General features: G+C 49.3%; 4 protein-coding genes across 5 annotated transcripts; 1 reads left to right on the top strand and 3 right to left on the bottom strand.

The window, feature by feature from the left end:
* Positions 1-243: 243 nt before the first annotated feature.
* On the bottom strand, positions 244-1,040 carry LOC118174747 (dynein light chain 1, cytoplasmic-like). Its single transcript, XM_035340345.1, has 2 exons — positions 864-1,040; positions 244-617 (listed from the first exon to the last, which is right to left on the bottom strand). Exons 1-2 carry the CDS (start codon positions 993-995, stop codon positions 480-482), a joined length of 270 nt encoding a protein of 89 aa, XP_035196236.1. The 5' UTR covers positions 996-1,040; the 3' UTR covers positions 244-479.
* A 714-nt stretch (positions 1,041-1,754) lies between these two features.
* On the bottom strand, positions 1,755-3,139 carry LOC118174748 (dynein 8 kDa light chain, flagellar outer arm-like). The gene is made up of 2 exons (XM_035340346.1): positions 3,008-3,139; positions 1,755-1,910 (listed from the first exon to the last, which is right to left on the bottom strand). The coding sequence occupies exons 1-2, from the start codon at positions 3,137-3,139 to the stop codon at positions 1,773-1,775; spliced, it is 270 nt and encodes an 89-aa protein (XP_035196237.1). The 3' UTR covers positions 1,755-1,772.
* Positions 3,140-3,464: 325 nt separating this feature from the next.
* LOC118174746 (dynein light chain 1, cytoplasmic-like) lies at positions 3,465-6,813 on the bottom strand. Of its 2 annotated transcripts, none has more exons than XM_035340344.1 (3): positions 6,698-6,813; positions 5,356-5,493; positions 3,465-4,074 (listed from the first exon to the last, which is right to left on the bottom strand). In XM_035340344.1, exons 2-3 carry the CDS (start codon positions 5,485-5,487, stop codon positions 3,937-3,939), a joined length of 270 nt encoding a protein of 89 aa, XP_035196235.1. In that variant the 5' UTR covers positions 5,488-5,493; positions 6,698-6,813; the 3' UTR covers positions 3,465-3,936. The 2 variants fall into 2 exon arrangements, with proteins under 2 accessions (XP_035196235.1, XP_035196234.1); XM_035340343.1 differs by lacking the exon at positions 6,698-6,813 and adding an exon at positions 5,930-6,081.
* A 101-nt stretch (positions 6,814-6,914) lies between these two features.
* On the top strand, positions 6,915-14,356 carry COQ5 (coenzyme Q5, methyltransferase). Its single transcript, XM_035340335.1, has 7 exons — positions 6,915-7,204; positions 7,593-7,742; positions 8,192-8,416; positions 11,225-11,331; positions 12,982-13,070; positions 13,278-13,389; positions 13,507-14,356. Exons 1-7 carry the CDS (start codon positions 7,051-7,053, stop codon positions 13,606-13,608), a joined length of 939 nt encoding a protein of 312 aa, XP_035196226.1. The 5' UTR covers positions 6,915-7,050; the 3' UTR covers positions 13,609-14,356.
* The last annotated feature ends 159 nt before the right edge of the window (positions 14,357-14,515 follow it).

Below are 14,515 nucleotides of genomic sequence, written 5' to 3'. Positions count from 1 at the left end.
AAAAAGAAAAGTGGGCCATGAAACAGAACCACACAACGCTCATGTAGGAGCCACATAGGAGGGCTTTTAACTCCTGCTTGTCCCTAACCGGGATTTATTGTTCTTAGAAACATTGAAGAGGTTATGAGTGTGGCTACACAGCACTTAAGTGTTTTGGATTTGAGAAAAGCTTTGTTAGCAAGTCATTCATGCTCACAGGGAAATAAGTAGCAGAGAAAGCGAGTAAACAGCCAAACTTTCAAAGGCAGAACATTTTTTATTGGCAAAGAAGCTGTCTGTGGAAAGAAAGTTAATACAAGGAATGGTTATTTTTGCTATCCTCCCCTCAGGTACAATAAGAACACCAATCACCCCAGCAAAATCCCTGCAGTCACCCGTGAAGCCCAAGATCTGCTTCCTCGGTAAGGCTGCAGGCACCAGGCTCTGAGTTAGCACACAGCCGAGTCACGAGGGGACAGCGCGAGGAGCAGTCCGCGGCTCTAACCACACTTGAAGAGAAGCACAGCAAGGTGACCCAGGTAGACGAAGATGAAGTGATTGGTCTCGTGAGTGACACAGCTGGAAAAATCCCTGCCCACAACACAGTGCCACGTGGGATTGTATTTCCTGTCAAACTCCTGCAGGAGAGACCGCTGGGGACTTAGTGTTGCTGCTTGGGGGCTGCCGCTGGGGAGCGGAGGGAAGGACTTAAAGGAAGGGAGAACCCTGAGAAGTGCATACAAGGGGTACAGAAAGGACATGAACCCACACAGAGCCTGACTCTTGATTACCTCACATCCCCGGGACTCGATGCCCAGGACTACTTACCCACCGGCACTCCCCCTCGCAGAGCACTCAGCAGGACCCCGGGAGCGGACATTTACCCTCTTGATGCGAGCCGCCACATCAAACTCCAAGCCGTGCTCCTCCAGGGACCGCAGGGCGCACTGCACGGCCTGCTGCTGCATCTCCTCCGTCATGTCCGTGTCCTCGATCACGGCCTTCTGCTCACACATGGCCCCTGTGCCTGACACCAGGCCGGGACCCCTCTCAGGGACGACCCCCTCTCAGGGACGACCCCCTCTCAGGGACGACCCCCTCTCAGGGACGACCCCCTCTCAGGGACGACCCCCTCTCAGGGACGACCCCCTCTCAGGGACGACCCCCTCTCAGGGACGGCCGCAGCCCCCTGCCCCGTCCCGCAACTCACCCCCGCCGCCGCCCGTTTAACGGTCCCGCTCGCGCCGCTCCCTCCTCCTTATAGCCCTGGCCCCGCCCCCTCTCCTCAGCGCCCGCCAGCTATTGGTCACCGCCACCGGCGCTCCGCGCGCTCATTGGCCACGGCGGGCAGCATGTAAGGGGCGGGCCGTGCGTTCAGCCCGGCATGCCCCGCGCGCGTTGCCATGGTGACGGGGCCGGGCCAGGCCGCAGCGCCCCCGGGCGGCCCCCGGCAGCAGGGGCTGGGGCGGTCACGGGCCTGAGGGGGCCAAACTTCGCTAGGAAAGAAGATAAAATAGCCCTAAAGCTCTTAAATAGCCCTAAAGCTCTTAAAATAGCCCCAAAGCCCCTAAAACACGTCACGTTTTTACTGGCTACGAAGCTTACCCTGGAAAGAAAGTAAATACAAAGGACTTTGGGGCTATTTCTCCCCTAAACGCAGCAAGCCCAGCAGGAAGGTCCCCGATGGTACCGTGCCAAGGTCTCCGTCCTCAGCGCGGCCAGGTCCATCGACGTACGTGTCGCTGTTGGCGTGCCGCCCCGCAGCACACGCGGCTCTGCGAGCAGCCCACGGCTCAGCCAGCTTTGAACAGCAGCACGCTGAGGCCACGCACGAGGGAGAAGATGAGGTGCTGGGTCTCGTGGGACACGGAGCTGCCGAACGTCCTTCCTACGACACAGTGCCACGTGGGGCTGTGCTTCTTCTCGAACTCCTGCAGGAAAGACCGCTAGGAGTTTAGTACTGGCGCGGGTCTCACCCAAATGCCAACTAGATTTTCTGTCACGATGTCTCCACCTCACAAATAGCACTTTTGGAAAGGCAAGTAAAAAGCAGCAGGAGCTGTAAAGTGCAAGGATTGTTACTGACCTCTCACAGCTCGCTTGCTGCTTGGACAAAAGAAAAAAGAAAACTCAGCACTTCTTGGCTGAGCAGGCGTAACCTCAGGGATCTCCCCCAGAAATGTCAAACCAGGACCTCACACTACACCTGGTAAGTTTCAGGTCACGCAGCTGTGTTCTCCCATCGTCCCATCACACTCAGGAGCCTGCCACACTTAAAATATATAAATATGTATACAGGTCTATTAAAGGCAGAACTTTCCCATCGGCTATCATGTGCTGTCATATCCAATAGCTCTCAAATGAGGAAACTTTCTGTGGGAGTACACAAGCGTTTCTGATCAGGTATTGCAACCTGGGTTAAACAAATGTTCTCCTCAGGTCCCACCTAAGAGACACCCGGAAAATCCGACAAACTGCAAACCAAGCCCCTGATCTGCACTAACATAGCACGTATTTGTTGCAAGTGGAAAAAATAAACCTGCTGGTAGCTCTATTTGGACAGCAGAAAGGAAGACGTCCCCAATAGACGTGTTTGTACTATTTAGTTGAAAGAGCTTTCCAACAGCTCTTCCATTCAGATCCAGGCTACCCTTAGATTTCTTTTTTCTTCCTAGCACTTTAAGTCAAGTGCTAGGTGAAAAAGGTGGAGAAAGCTCCAGCAGATTTAAACTTACAACCAACCGGTTTCTACCAACCAGCCGTGGGACAGGTCAGCAAGCTCTCTCCTGTCTCCCCTGGACAATGAGCTGGTGAACCAACAATTTAAAATGAAGACATTGCAAAAGAGAACGGGCAGAACCAGGAAGGGGGTGTGTAAGGCTGGGGGAACTGAGAGGAATGAGCCCACAGCCCCGTGTATCTTGCGTCCAGGAAACTGGCTTTTCCAGAGGGTGTGACAACACCCACCCACCAGGCTTCTGCTGCCCACAGAGCACTCCACGGCAGGCCAGCAGGAGCAGACGTTTGCGCTCTTTATAAGGGCGACAATCTCCCTCTCCAGGCTGTACTTCTCCATGGCCAGGACAGTGCACTCCAGGGCCTGCCGCTGCACCTCCTCGGACACGTCTGTGTCCTTGGCCACCGCCTTCTGCTTCCCCATGGACCCGCGCCTAACACCTCGGGGACTAACACCTCGGGGAGCGGTTGGCCACCCAGCCGGGTACCCCGCGCCGGGCCCCGCACCCCCCGACCCCTCAGGGCCCCGCAGCAGGCCGCGGCCCGCCCCCGCGACCCAGCCCCGCCCGTTTAGCGGCGCCGCCCCCCGGTCACCGCCAACGGCAGCGCCCCGTCATGGCGGCGCAGCAGCGGCCGGGACCCGGATGGAGCCGGGCGCGGGGCACGCTGGGAGTTGTAGTCCCCTCCCCCCCCCCCATAGCCCCCAGCCCTCCCGGCGGTGCGGATCTCGGAAATAAGGAGCGGGCAGCTGGGGTGGGGCTGGGCGTTTATTTTCCAAATCAGATCTCCAAGAGGCATCAGCAGAAAAAGAAACAGCTCAGGCTCTGTGACAGCATAGCCGTGGTTTTTAGTATATCCAGCAACACAAGAAAATAAAAATAGGAGATGTTTGGAACAGGGAGAACAAAACACCGTCAGTACTCACACAGCACGAGCAGAAATGAGGCAACACTGCAGATGGCTGAGAGCTCTTAAAGGCCAAACTCCTCCAACAGCTCTACTAGCAAAGATGAAGCCTTTTAGAAAAAAATAAATACAAGGAAGACTTTTTTTTTGGTATTTTTCCTTTTTATGTCCACAATGTAACACCTTCTGCCATAGCACAATCCCTGCCATTGCCCTTGAAGACCAAGGTCTGCTTCCTCGGGAAGGCTGAAGTAACCAGTCGTAGGAGCCAGCGCAGTCCTGTAACCAGACAAGTGTCAGGAGGAGTCCACGGTGCTAACCAGACTTGAAAAGAAGAATAGCAACTTGGCCGAGGTAGAAGTAGATGAAGTGCTTGGTCTCATGAGTCACGTAGCTGCCAAAGTTCCTTCCCACGATGCAGTGCCAAGTGGGATTGTATTTCTTGTCGAATTCCTGCAAAATAGATCACTCGGAATTAAGAACAGGTATTCACTTTGAGCAAGGCAATTAGAGGAAGAGCAGATGCTCTTAAATACTAGGATTATCTTATTTACAACTTATTCACCTGCTGCTTAGTCAGACAAAACGAAACCCCCCGCAATGCTTTCTGTCAAATCAGGAATAAGCTCAAAATATTTCCTTCGTTCACGGAAAGTAGTATTTCTCCCCCCATAATAGATACCATAATCTGGAACTGTAACCCCCGAGTAAAAGCTTCGCCACCAGTTTTATATCTGGGGGGATTAAGCCATTATCTAGACTTCATTGTTCCTCTGCAACGTGGGTGCTAGAGGGACTGAGGGACAGTTAGAGAAAAGCTCTGCTACAAGCTCTGTAACACCAGTGCTGTGAACGGATCTACATTACATGTTCACACACATCAGGCAAACTTCTCCAGAAGCTTCCAGTAGCTGCCACAGAGAGAACCTGGCACACAGTAGGCTAAACTCCCTCTTCTCTGCTTAGATATTTCCTTCATCTGGGAAAGAAATGCCTTCTCGTATGGGAACAGCAAAACAAGTTTTCTCCAGTGGAAATAACCATTCTGCTTAGCTGAATTACTTTTAATGATAGCTCTGCTACTCAAATCAGTTTAGCTTCCCCTGAGACTCCTCCATTAATCTGAATTAATGAAGGAAATATAATCAGAACTAGATCTTCCCCACCTTCTACTTTTGGTGTAGGATTAACAGACTTTGCAAACAGAAAAAAAAAAACCTTGATGGCTGATATACATATTTTTTGCTTTAGTCACTACATAAAGAAAGACTTGAGTACAGTAAACTTGCCAAAAAGAACGTTTCCCTGCAATTTTTGTTTCACAGGTACAGAACTGAACAGATCCTGAAGATTAAGTTCAATGCAACTGAAACCAAGAACTACGTAAAACAGGCTTTCTCTCAGAGAAAATCTGTAGGAGAGCTCAATAGGGCCAGTGTTTTGTCCTGGCAGATCAGTCACAGGGACCAGTCAGCTGCCACTTTTTTGTTAACCTGAATGGGGAGACAATGGAAGAAAATGCTTAAGTGGAAAGTTTTGCAAGGGAAGAGCAGAAGGACCACAAAAATCCATGCAAAGGGTGGGGAAAGGAACATAAGGACACCAGCCTACAGGGAAAGCCCAACTTGATTATCTAGTATCTCTGGAACTTGTTTCTCTAGAGCTACTTGCCTAGCAACGTTCGCCTGCCCAACTTTTCATGCACACGAGCACTCCCCGCAACCAGACCCTCACCTTCTTGATGTGCGCAGCGATGTCCTTCTCGATGTTGTACTTCTCCAGGGCCTGAGTGGCACACTCCACAGCATCTTGCTGCATCTCCTCCGACATGTCCGCATTCTTGATCACTGCCTTTCGGTCACTCATGGCTGCCTGAATTGAGGCGAAGACCAAAATTCAAAGTTACAGGCGCAGTCACCTGCCGAGCAGGCGTACCACCACCGCTCCCCAGGGGTTCCGGCAGCGCCCAGCGCAGCTCCCCGCCGTGCCACGCCGCTTGCGGTGCAGCAGCCCCGCAGGGCGGCTCAGGAGCAAGGCACAGCCCCGCTCTCAGCCGCCTCAGCTCAGCCCCTGCTTCGGGGCGCCTCAGCCGCGAGGAAGGGGAGCACAGCCGGGCCCTTCCCGGCCCCTCCAACCCCGCCTCAGGCCGGGAGCCACCGGGAGGGGGCGCAGCCCCCCCAGCCGCTCCCCGCATCCCCCCAGGGACTACGGGAGAGGGGGGGCGTGCCCCGACCGCCTCCCCTCGGTCTTCCCGGTACCGGTCGAGCCCCAGCCCCTCAGTGCTCGGCTCCCCACGCCCTCTCCTCACCGTTCACGGTCGCGGAGCAGAGGCAGCCCCGGTAGAGCGGCGCGCAGCGGGCGAGAGGGGACGTGGGGAGCGGACGCGCGCCTCAGAGGCTCCGCTCGTGCCGCCGCCGCGCCGGTTTAACCGACCCGCGCGCGCCGCACCCGCCTCCCTCAGCCGCCAGCCCCGCCCTCTCCGCGCCGGCCGCCGGCTATTGGTTATCGCCGCCGCCGCTCCGCGCGCTCATTGGCCAGGAACGTGCAGTCTTGCAGCGTTTTCTCTCTGCGCTTTCTTTCAGCCCAGCGTGCTTTGCGGCCGTTGCCATAGCGATGAGCGGCGCCGTGCGGACGCCGGGTGCGGCTGGGCCGGGGCCTCCCGTGGGGCCAGCCCGGGCATGGCGTGTCCGTGGGGCCCCGCTCACGGGCACGCCGGGGCTGGGGGCGCTCAGGTGCCGCGCAGTCTCCCCTCGGCCTCCCCTTTCTCCCCCGTCATGGCTGAGCCGCCCCAACCGGCGCTTCCGTGCGGCCGGTCCGTGAAGGCAGAGTGCGAGGCTCTCCCGGTAACTCCTCCGGTAGGCACCGCTCGTGTCTCCCCCTCACTGGGGCACCTAAAGGATAACGTGTGGTGCTGTACGGGGTATCGTGCTGTGAAGAACACGGGGTGAAAACGGGGGTGTTGGGCCCAATTCCGCCCGCAGGACGCGAGGGTGTGAGGGCGGAGGGCGGCGGCTGGAGCCCAGCCCGAGCCGGGGGAGCGCAGCTCCGGGCCCGCTCCTCTGCGCCGTGACCTCACCTCCCGGCGTGACGCATGGCTCAGTAACTCCGTATCTATTCAGTAACTCCATATCTACAAAGGTTCAAAGGCTCCCGGGTGACTCAAGCGATGTGTAAGCAGGGCGTTCGCTGCACAACAAAGCTCACCAGAGGATTCCCCAAATCGTGTTAAAATTCCCCACAGGGAACCGAGACCCCTCCCGCCTCCCCTCAGCACCGGGGACCGACAAACACCCGGCGTGCCGCGGCCCCGGGGGAGGTCCACCGGTGAAATTAAAAACCCCCAGAGCTCGGCAGGGCCGCGGGACGCCGGAGGGACCGGGACCGGTGGGGCCGGGCCGGGCCGGGCCGTGCTGGGTCGCGCCCTTCAAAATGGCGGCGGCGGGGCTGGGCCCGGCCCGGCCGCTCCTCACCCAGCGCCCCGGGGCTCTGCGGGCGCTCCTCGGTCTCGCCCGCGGCCTCGCCGCCGGGCCCCAGACACATTTCGGCTTCCAGAACGTGTCGGAGGAGGAGAGGAGGGAGAAAAGTGAGGGGACCGGGAGCTCGCTGTGACGGGGCCCGGGGGGAGCCAGACGGGGCTCCCGGCGCTCATCGGTTGTGGGGGTGAAGGGGCTGCCGGAGGGGTGGTGGGGCTGGGTGGACACTATTTGCGTTATCCCAGCTCGATCCTTCTCCTCAGAGCTCCGGAAGGGTTACGGGAAGAGGCCGTGTTTCTCCAAAGACACCTTTGTCAGTCAGCAAGGTCAATGAGATTCTGTCAGTTTTCTGATGTAGGGAGTTTTCAGGTGATCTTTCTCAGTTCCGCATGGTGGCAGGCATCCACCAGGAAAAAACAAAACAAAAACAAACAAAAAGTTTATTTCCACAGGAGCATTTTTAATTAAACTGCATCTCCTCATGTTCTTTCTTTACAGTTTACCAGGTCTTTGAAAACGTGGCCGAGAAATATGATGTAATGAATGATTCAATGACTCTGGGGATTCATCGGGTGTGGAAGGATATCCTCGTGCATAAAATGAATCCTTCCCCAGGAACGCTTCTTGTTGATGTTGCTGGAGGAACAGGTAAATAATCTGGGTGAGTTCCACATGACCACACCATGCTATCTTTGAACTATTTGAGATTGCACAGACTTGAGTTGCCTAACCTTTTTTTTTTTCCCTTAGTTTCCCTGTTTTTAAAACTAGTAAAACATCTATCTGATTTACTACAATACATACTATAGTAGCTTTACAGTGAAGAGAGTTTGAGAGCTAACTTGTGTTTTAAAATATATTACTCCAAGGCTCTGAAATTACTACAGTAATGCCATAACATGCTATTAAAAACTATTTCATTTTGCAGAAAGTTTTGAACTGCTTGCTTTTAATATGTCTCCTTTACTTACATACCTACTGTACAATATGTAAGTCTGATGTTCAGAACTTTATGTTCCAATTTCCTGGAGTTTTAGTACTTCCATGTTCAGGAAACATTCTAAAACATGTATCTTTTTCTTTTAAAACAAATGCAGGTGACATTGCCTTTCGATTTATTAATTATGTTCGCTCTGTACGAGAACGCCAACTCCAGCAGAAGCTTAAGCGCCATCAGAATTTGTCGTGGCAGGAAATTTCTAAGAGTTATGAGGAAGAAAAAGTTAAGCCACTAGGGGATTCCCAAGTTGTGGTCTGTGACATTAACAAAGAAATGTTAAAAGTTGGGAAGCAAAGAGCACAGCATCTTGGCTACTCTGAAGGTAAGTCGTGCATTGTACCATTTCAGTAATGTGCTTGACAGCAAGAATTTGATGCGTAATAGCCACGAGGTAATCACCACTTCATAATTCCAGTATGAACTGTATAGCCCTGGTATATACCAAAGCTGTGCTTTCATATTTGTCAAGGTAAAATTACTTTTCCAGTGAGACGCACGTAGTACGAAATTCAGATATGCAGCGATCCTCTTGAGCTTTTAGAAATGCAGATACGGAAGTGTTTATGAGGTCTGATATCCAGCAACTGGATCAAAACTGGCCAAATAAGCTAAGCCTGCTCTTTATATTTGTGCAAACTAATCGGATTTTATTAAGGCAGATAACACAGCAGAGCTCAGCCCTAGGATAATTGCACTAAAGTTCAGAGAATTAAGGCAGCAAATAAAAATGCAAGAGTGGTAGTATATTGTAAACCTACAAAAGTTTCCACAGTTAGAGAATGTGCTAATAATATTCAGAGAAACTGAATTATATTAAAAGTTAGTTTGCAGGTCAATGGATTAACTTACTATCATCTAGAATTTATTTTGGACCACACCAATTCTGACTAAGAGCCTGATTTTAAGATGTAAGATATAGAAAAAGAAGTCCTGCTTTTGTGGTTCAGCATTTGTATGATGATAGTTTATCCTCTTGTCACTTACAGCTATTTACCAAATATTTTACCTTGCTAAAATATACAGGACATTCTCAAACTTGTTTTCTTGGGTACCCACCATTAGGAATGCCCTGGGCAGCCTCTGCGTATGTGCTGTGAGATGTCCTGCGTGTCCTTTCACTGCGCTCTGCTCCCACACCTCCACAACAACTCCGCTTGCAGCTGCGGCCAGTGACCCATCTAGCATTCACCTCTTGGTGCAAGGTGTGTGTGCGTGGAGCAGACAGGGTCTTGCAAGAAAGGTCTTCCAGGCAGATACAAATTAAGTTCTTTCCTGGAAATTACGTAGGCTGAAGGACATAAGGCTCAGCAGCGAAAGGGGCTGACAGAAAAGCTGCTGACACAGGTTCTCTCAGCTGCTCTCGTTCTCAGCTGGTGGGTTACTCCAGGCCATTGCCTGCCTGCCTCCCCCTCTTCTTTTGGCATCGTAAGCTAATTGTAAAAGCATTGGTTCTTCCAGCTCTGGCAGGCTGCATGCATCACGCTTACCTGAGCAGCTTGCGAGCCTGTCCAGAGCTCTCTATGCATTGTAGTTGGGGAATACCTGAACTGCACCAGCACTGTAAGTATAAGTGTTGTAGGGCTGTAGCTTAGGATCTGAAATAAAGCTTGATACTGCCTCCCAGCTATTAAAATAAAGCATTTTGTTCAGATGGCTTCAATTTTTAGGTGTTTTTGTGACATATCAAGTTCTCAAAATACATATATTTAGTTTCTAATTTTCTTTCTCTGTACAACGTAGTTGTTAAAGCTCAATTGCCATCCTGTTGCCTGGGTTGCCTTATTCCCTTCTGCGCCACAATTCTGACTTCTCACCTCTGTCTTTCCCTCGTTCAGCACATTCCCATTGAGTATGTCCTGCCGTCTGTCCTTCATGTGATTCCTCCCTGTTTTAGCAAAGTCATTTCAGAGTTTGTTTACATGCTGATCGTCTGAGGTCTGAGATTTGTTTTCCTTAAAATTGCAAGGGGCTTGGTTTTCTTTTTCCCCAGTGCATACGTTTCTATGTATGTGTTTGCCAGCAACAGGGGCTGTGCATGCTGAAAAGAAGCACGCATGCTGCACAACTGCTGATCGTGCATTTTGGCCAGCGGGAGTGGTAGGGTGCGCTGCGTGTGCCCCGGTTCTTTGCTTAACACTGACAGCCCTTTCATCTCTCCCCTTACAAACTTCTGGCCTGTGATTTTACTACAGTGTATTCTGAGGGGTAGTTTTCCTGTTGCTCAGAACCTCTTCTTGGTACTCACTTCTTAGAGGTCTATTTAAACTGCCTAGGTTTAAATAAGGCTAATAATTACTGCTTTAATAATGTTGTGTGCATCTTCTTACACTACGCTTCCTACAACTATATCTGCTTCGTAAAAATGAAATTTGAATGCCTCCTGGTAAGAGCTGAGGTTTTCGGTTGTGTTTTGTTCTCCATGCCTTTTCCTAGCATAACGTTGTTTGAACTGTTGCTTGCCATTGCAGAAAACTCCTGTTTTTTTTTTCTGTTAGGATATTTTCTTCTGCATCAGAGTCACCAAAAAGTGACCTTAAGAACTATTTATTCTAAATTCAGCGGTTTTACTTTGGTACAAATAACCTGGACAAGCCTCACACTCCACAGATAGATGTGGCCTTGATCCGTTGGTGTTTGGGAAACAGCACAGCTGCAACAGGATCACATACTGATAGTGCTGATGGAGGAGTGTGGCTTTGCAAGTTCTTCAGTCAATGGAAACTTTCTACCTAAATTTCTTCAGTGTTTTAGCTATTTTTGCATGGCAAGATATTAGTCACTGTCCATAATCACTGTTTGAGTAGAGAGTCTCCTCTTCCAGCTTTGCAACAGCCAGCAGCTGGTTTGTGTGGCTTTCAATGAAAATGAAAGATTTGGGTGAAATCTTGGTGGCAGACCAAGGCACTGTGCACATGCGCAGAGACATGTTTTGGCAGATCTGTTACAATACAGGACACTGAAAGATTCGTGAGTATAGACCAAGGTGTTTTTTCCTCCATCAAAAATGAAGCACTGCTTTTAAATATCTATTTATCAATAAATATTTCTTTCTGGAATAGAGTTCTAGTCTTTTTTGGACCAGCATTTATATAAGGCCTGCTCAATACTGTGTCCTTGGCTTTTATTACAGGCTTGTCCTGGGTGCTTGGGAATGCTGAAGAGTTGCCCTTTGATGACGATAAATTTGATGTTTACACAATTGCCTTTGGAATACGAAATGTAACTCGTATTGATTTGGTAAGTTGCTATAGTGTGTGCTGGCACAGGGTCGTTACAATCCATCTGATGCTTTTTCTTCTAGCAGAGGAAGCCAAGGAGGAATCCCTTTGGATAAAGAAACCTCTTTGTCTACTCCCAAGACATTTAAAATAAGTGGCACATATTGTGCAGCATGTTTGAATGAAGAATGCGATTAAATGCTCCACCTTTGCCATAAAAGTAAGATTTATACTGGTTGCACCCAATCTTTCCAGCTTGGCAAGCCACACAATCTCTTCCTAAGGCAAAAAGGGCTGAATGCTGCATTCCCTATCTTTTAACCTATGATATTACAGGACCTACACACGTACAGTGCAGTCTGCGTGTCCCAAGTCTTCCCGAAGCACCTGCCCTATATCCCACCTGCAGCAGGTCGATGCTTCCTGCCTCATTCCATTTACCTGCAGAGCTTCCAGAGACAGTGGGGAGCAGCTGGCTGCTGCCACCACTGCTGTCAAATTAATCTGTTCAGCGCCATTTAGTGTCTACGCTGGCTGGTAGTACAGTTCCCCATGAAGAATGAGTATGATTTTAATTAGGGAGAGTTCTCTGTGGTCTAAACAGTATCTGTCCTTCGGGAATGACTAGCTGTCTTGTGGGTGAAGATAGGGTAGATCACCTGTGTCTAGTTGGTTACTCTGTGTTTTGGAGGAGTGCGTTATATCCTTGGCAATGCTCCTTCCACAGGAGGTGTAGCATTTGGGTCCAAACCAGCTTGAACTGTATGTCTTTGAACTTCTTTAATGCAGATGGTCTTTCACGGTGCTTCATCTGCACCCTTCTGAAGCACTTCTGCTTTACCCTTCTGCTTGCCTTTTACCTCTTCAAGGAAACTGGATACAGACGTCTGGTAGCATGGCTCCCTGGAGACTTGATACAAAACACATTCAAGCGTCTAATTCTTTTTCAGAGCTCTTGTCATGCATGTGTACTGTTTATATTTGATCCCTTAGGAACGTGACGCTTGAAGCCAAGCAGATGTAAAACCTGCAGAGGCTGTTGCATACAACTCAGTTCTTGTACGGAAAAACATAGTTGTCAACAGAATGTTTCTAGTTGTTCTTGGCTGGTTTGTTTTGGTTCTAGGATGGAATTTTCTAAGGAGCTCTAAGTTTCTTTTCTTCCCTTTCCTTCCTCCCTGTTCTCACAAACTGCTCCTCCAAAACCCAGAATAATTTCTTCTTTGATCATTTGATGTGCCTCACAGTTGAATAACGTCTTGTCTTTTGATTAAAAATATATTTATATCCTGCCCTCTTTTCAGTTTCAGTTTCTTCTAGCTGAGTCACCTTTTCCTTTCTGCGTTTGGTCTGTAATTACAAGAACTGTGCTGGCAAACATTCATCAACTGAGAGTAGGGAAAAAGAGAAGGAAAATAATGCATCCCTAATATCATTGTTTTAACATAAAGCGTGTTATAAATTTATTTACGTAAGACCAGGAGTGTTGTGGGTTTCGGTTTTGTTTTGGTTTTGATGGTCTTGGGATGCTTCTCTACAAGTAAATATTGGAGCTTGCCAGTCAGGATTCTCTTTACACCCCTCAGCTCATCACTGAGTTGTCATCCAGCATGACAGTAGACAGGTGCTGTTCTACAGAAACAAACTCATCACATCTGCTTTGTCTCAGGCACTTCAGGAGGCCTACCGCGTGCTGAAACCAGGAGGGAGATTTCTCTGCCTTGAATTTAGTCGTGTCAGCAACCCTCTTCTTTCCAGGTAGGAACATGGTGACGCCTTGCGCCACGTCACAAGACTCTTACTTGCACTCGGCTGGGGTAAGAGACAGACACTTGAGGACCTTCTCATTGTGCACTTTAAAATCAAATTTGGACATAGCAGAGTGGTAAAGAGATCAACTTACATTGAAGAGCCTTGGTTTTAAACCTGTTTGTATTAATCTGTACTTGCTTTCTGTCTCTGCAGGCTCTACGATCTCTACAGTTTCCAGGTTATCCCTGTACTGGGTGAAGTTATCGCTGGTGACTGGAAGTCTTACCAGTATCTTGTGGAGAGCATCCGACGCTTCCCCCCTCAGGTAAGGCAGTATTTCTCTGGATGCGCTGATACACAAGACACAGTCCCACCAGAATCGTGGAGGCAGCTGGCTTATAGACTGTCAGGTGGCTGTAATTACGGAACTATTATTTTTCAGGAGGAGCTGAAGGAAATGATAGAAGATGCTGGTTTTTTTAAAGTGGATTATCAGAATTTATCCTCAGGCATAGTTGCCATTCACTCAGGTTTCAAACTGTGAGCCTACTATGTAGCAAAACACAGGAAGTATAATTTTCCTGAGTAATCTGAAAGCTTGGAATTTTAACTCTATGAAGATAGAAGAGGAAAGCTTTAAGAGCTTGTGCAGCAGATACTTGCTCAGCAGACAGGCCCAGAAGAATGTCAGCAACCTTTTTGCCCTTGAGACCTGAGGATGAAGTGATTTCTGTGGCTGCTTTTGTACACTTGCATTTCTTCAAGTGCACCACAAATGACATGGCCAAGACTGAGCATTACTAATTAATGGAGAAACTTCAGTTACACCTGATGTGGATACAGGAATGGACTAACTAGTCTCCAGATGAGATACCTCCTTTCTTTTACTCAGCCTCAAGGGGGCTGTCACAGCAGTGAGGAGTATCTTGGATTTATTAAACCTGTATTAAGCTGTCATTGTCTTTCAGTCATGTGGACTTTAAGGGGCTTTTCCATGATCCTTTTACTTCCTTCAAACAAATGGAAGGCTTACAAAATAAAACAGCTATGCATCAATTACTTTTCATTTAAGACAGTATTTTAATATTTCTACAAGAAAGGAAACTCCTTTGAGGGATAATAACTTCATAACTATTCTGGAATGTGATGTAGATGTTTGTCTACATATCAAATCAGGCGAACATACGTTTCTTCTGTCAATGCTGGATGTAGAACACCTCCATAAGAATATCACGCGTTTGCTTCTGATCTTTAAACTACTGAAGACTTGATCCTTCTGTTGCAGGATACATTAAAAAATAGGAAGAGTAAAAAAAAATAAACTACTCAAAACAAAGCTAGAGAACATAATATTCTAAAGCAACAGCTGTTTAATAAAAGGATTAAAACCCCTCTGTTCTGAAGAGCGGGAAATAAAAGTCCTGTTGCTTTTGCCCACCAATTTTCCCAAA

This window comes from Oxyura jamaicensis, chromosome 15, assembly GCF_011077185.1.
Source record: "Oxyura jamaicensis isolate SHBP4307 breed ruddy duck chromosome 15, BPBGC_Ojam_1.0, whole genome shotgun sequence".
In the NCBI taxonomy this organism is placed as follows: Eukaryota; Metazoa; Chordata; class Aves; order Anseriformes; family Anatidae; genus Oxyura; species Oxyura jamaicensis.
Note: the sequence above shows the minus strand (reverse complement) of the source record. Positions and strands in the feature narration are given on the sequence as shown.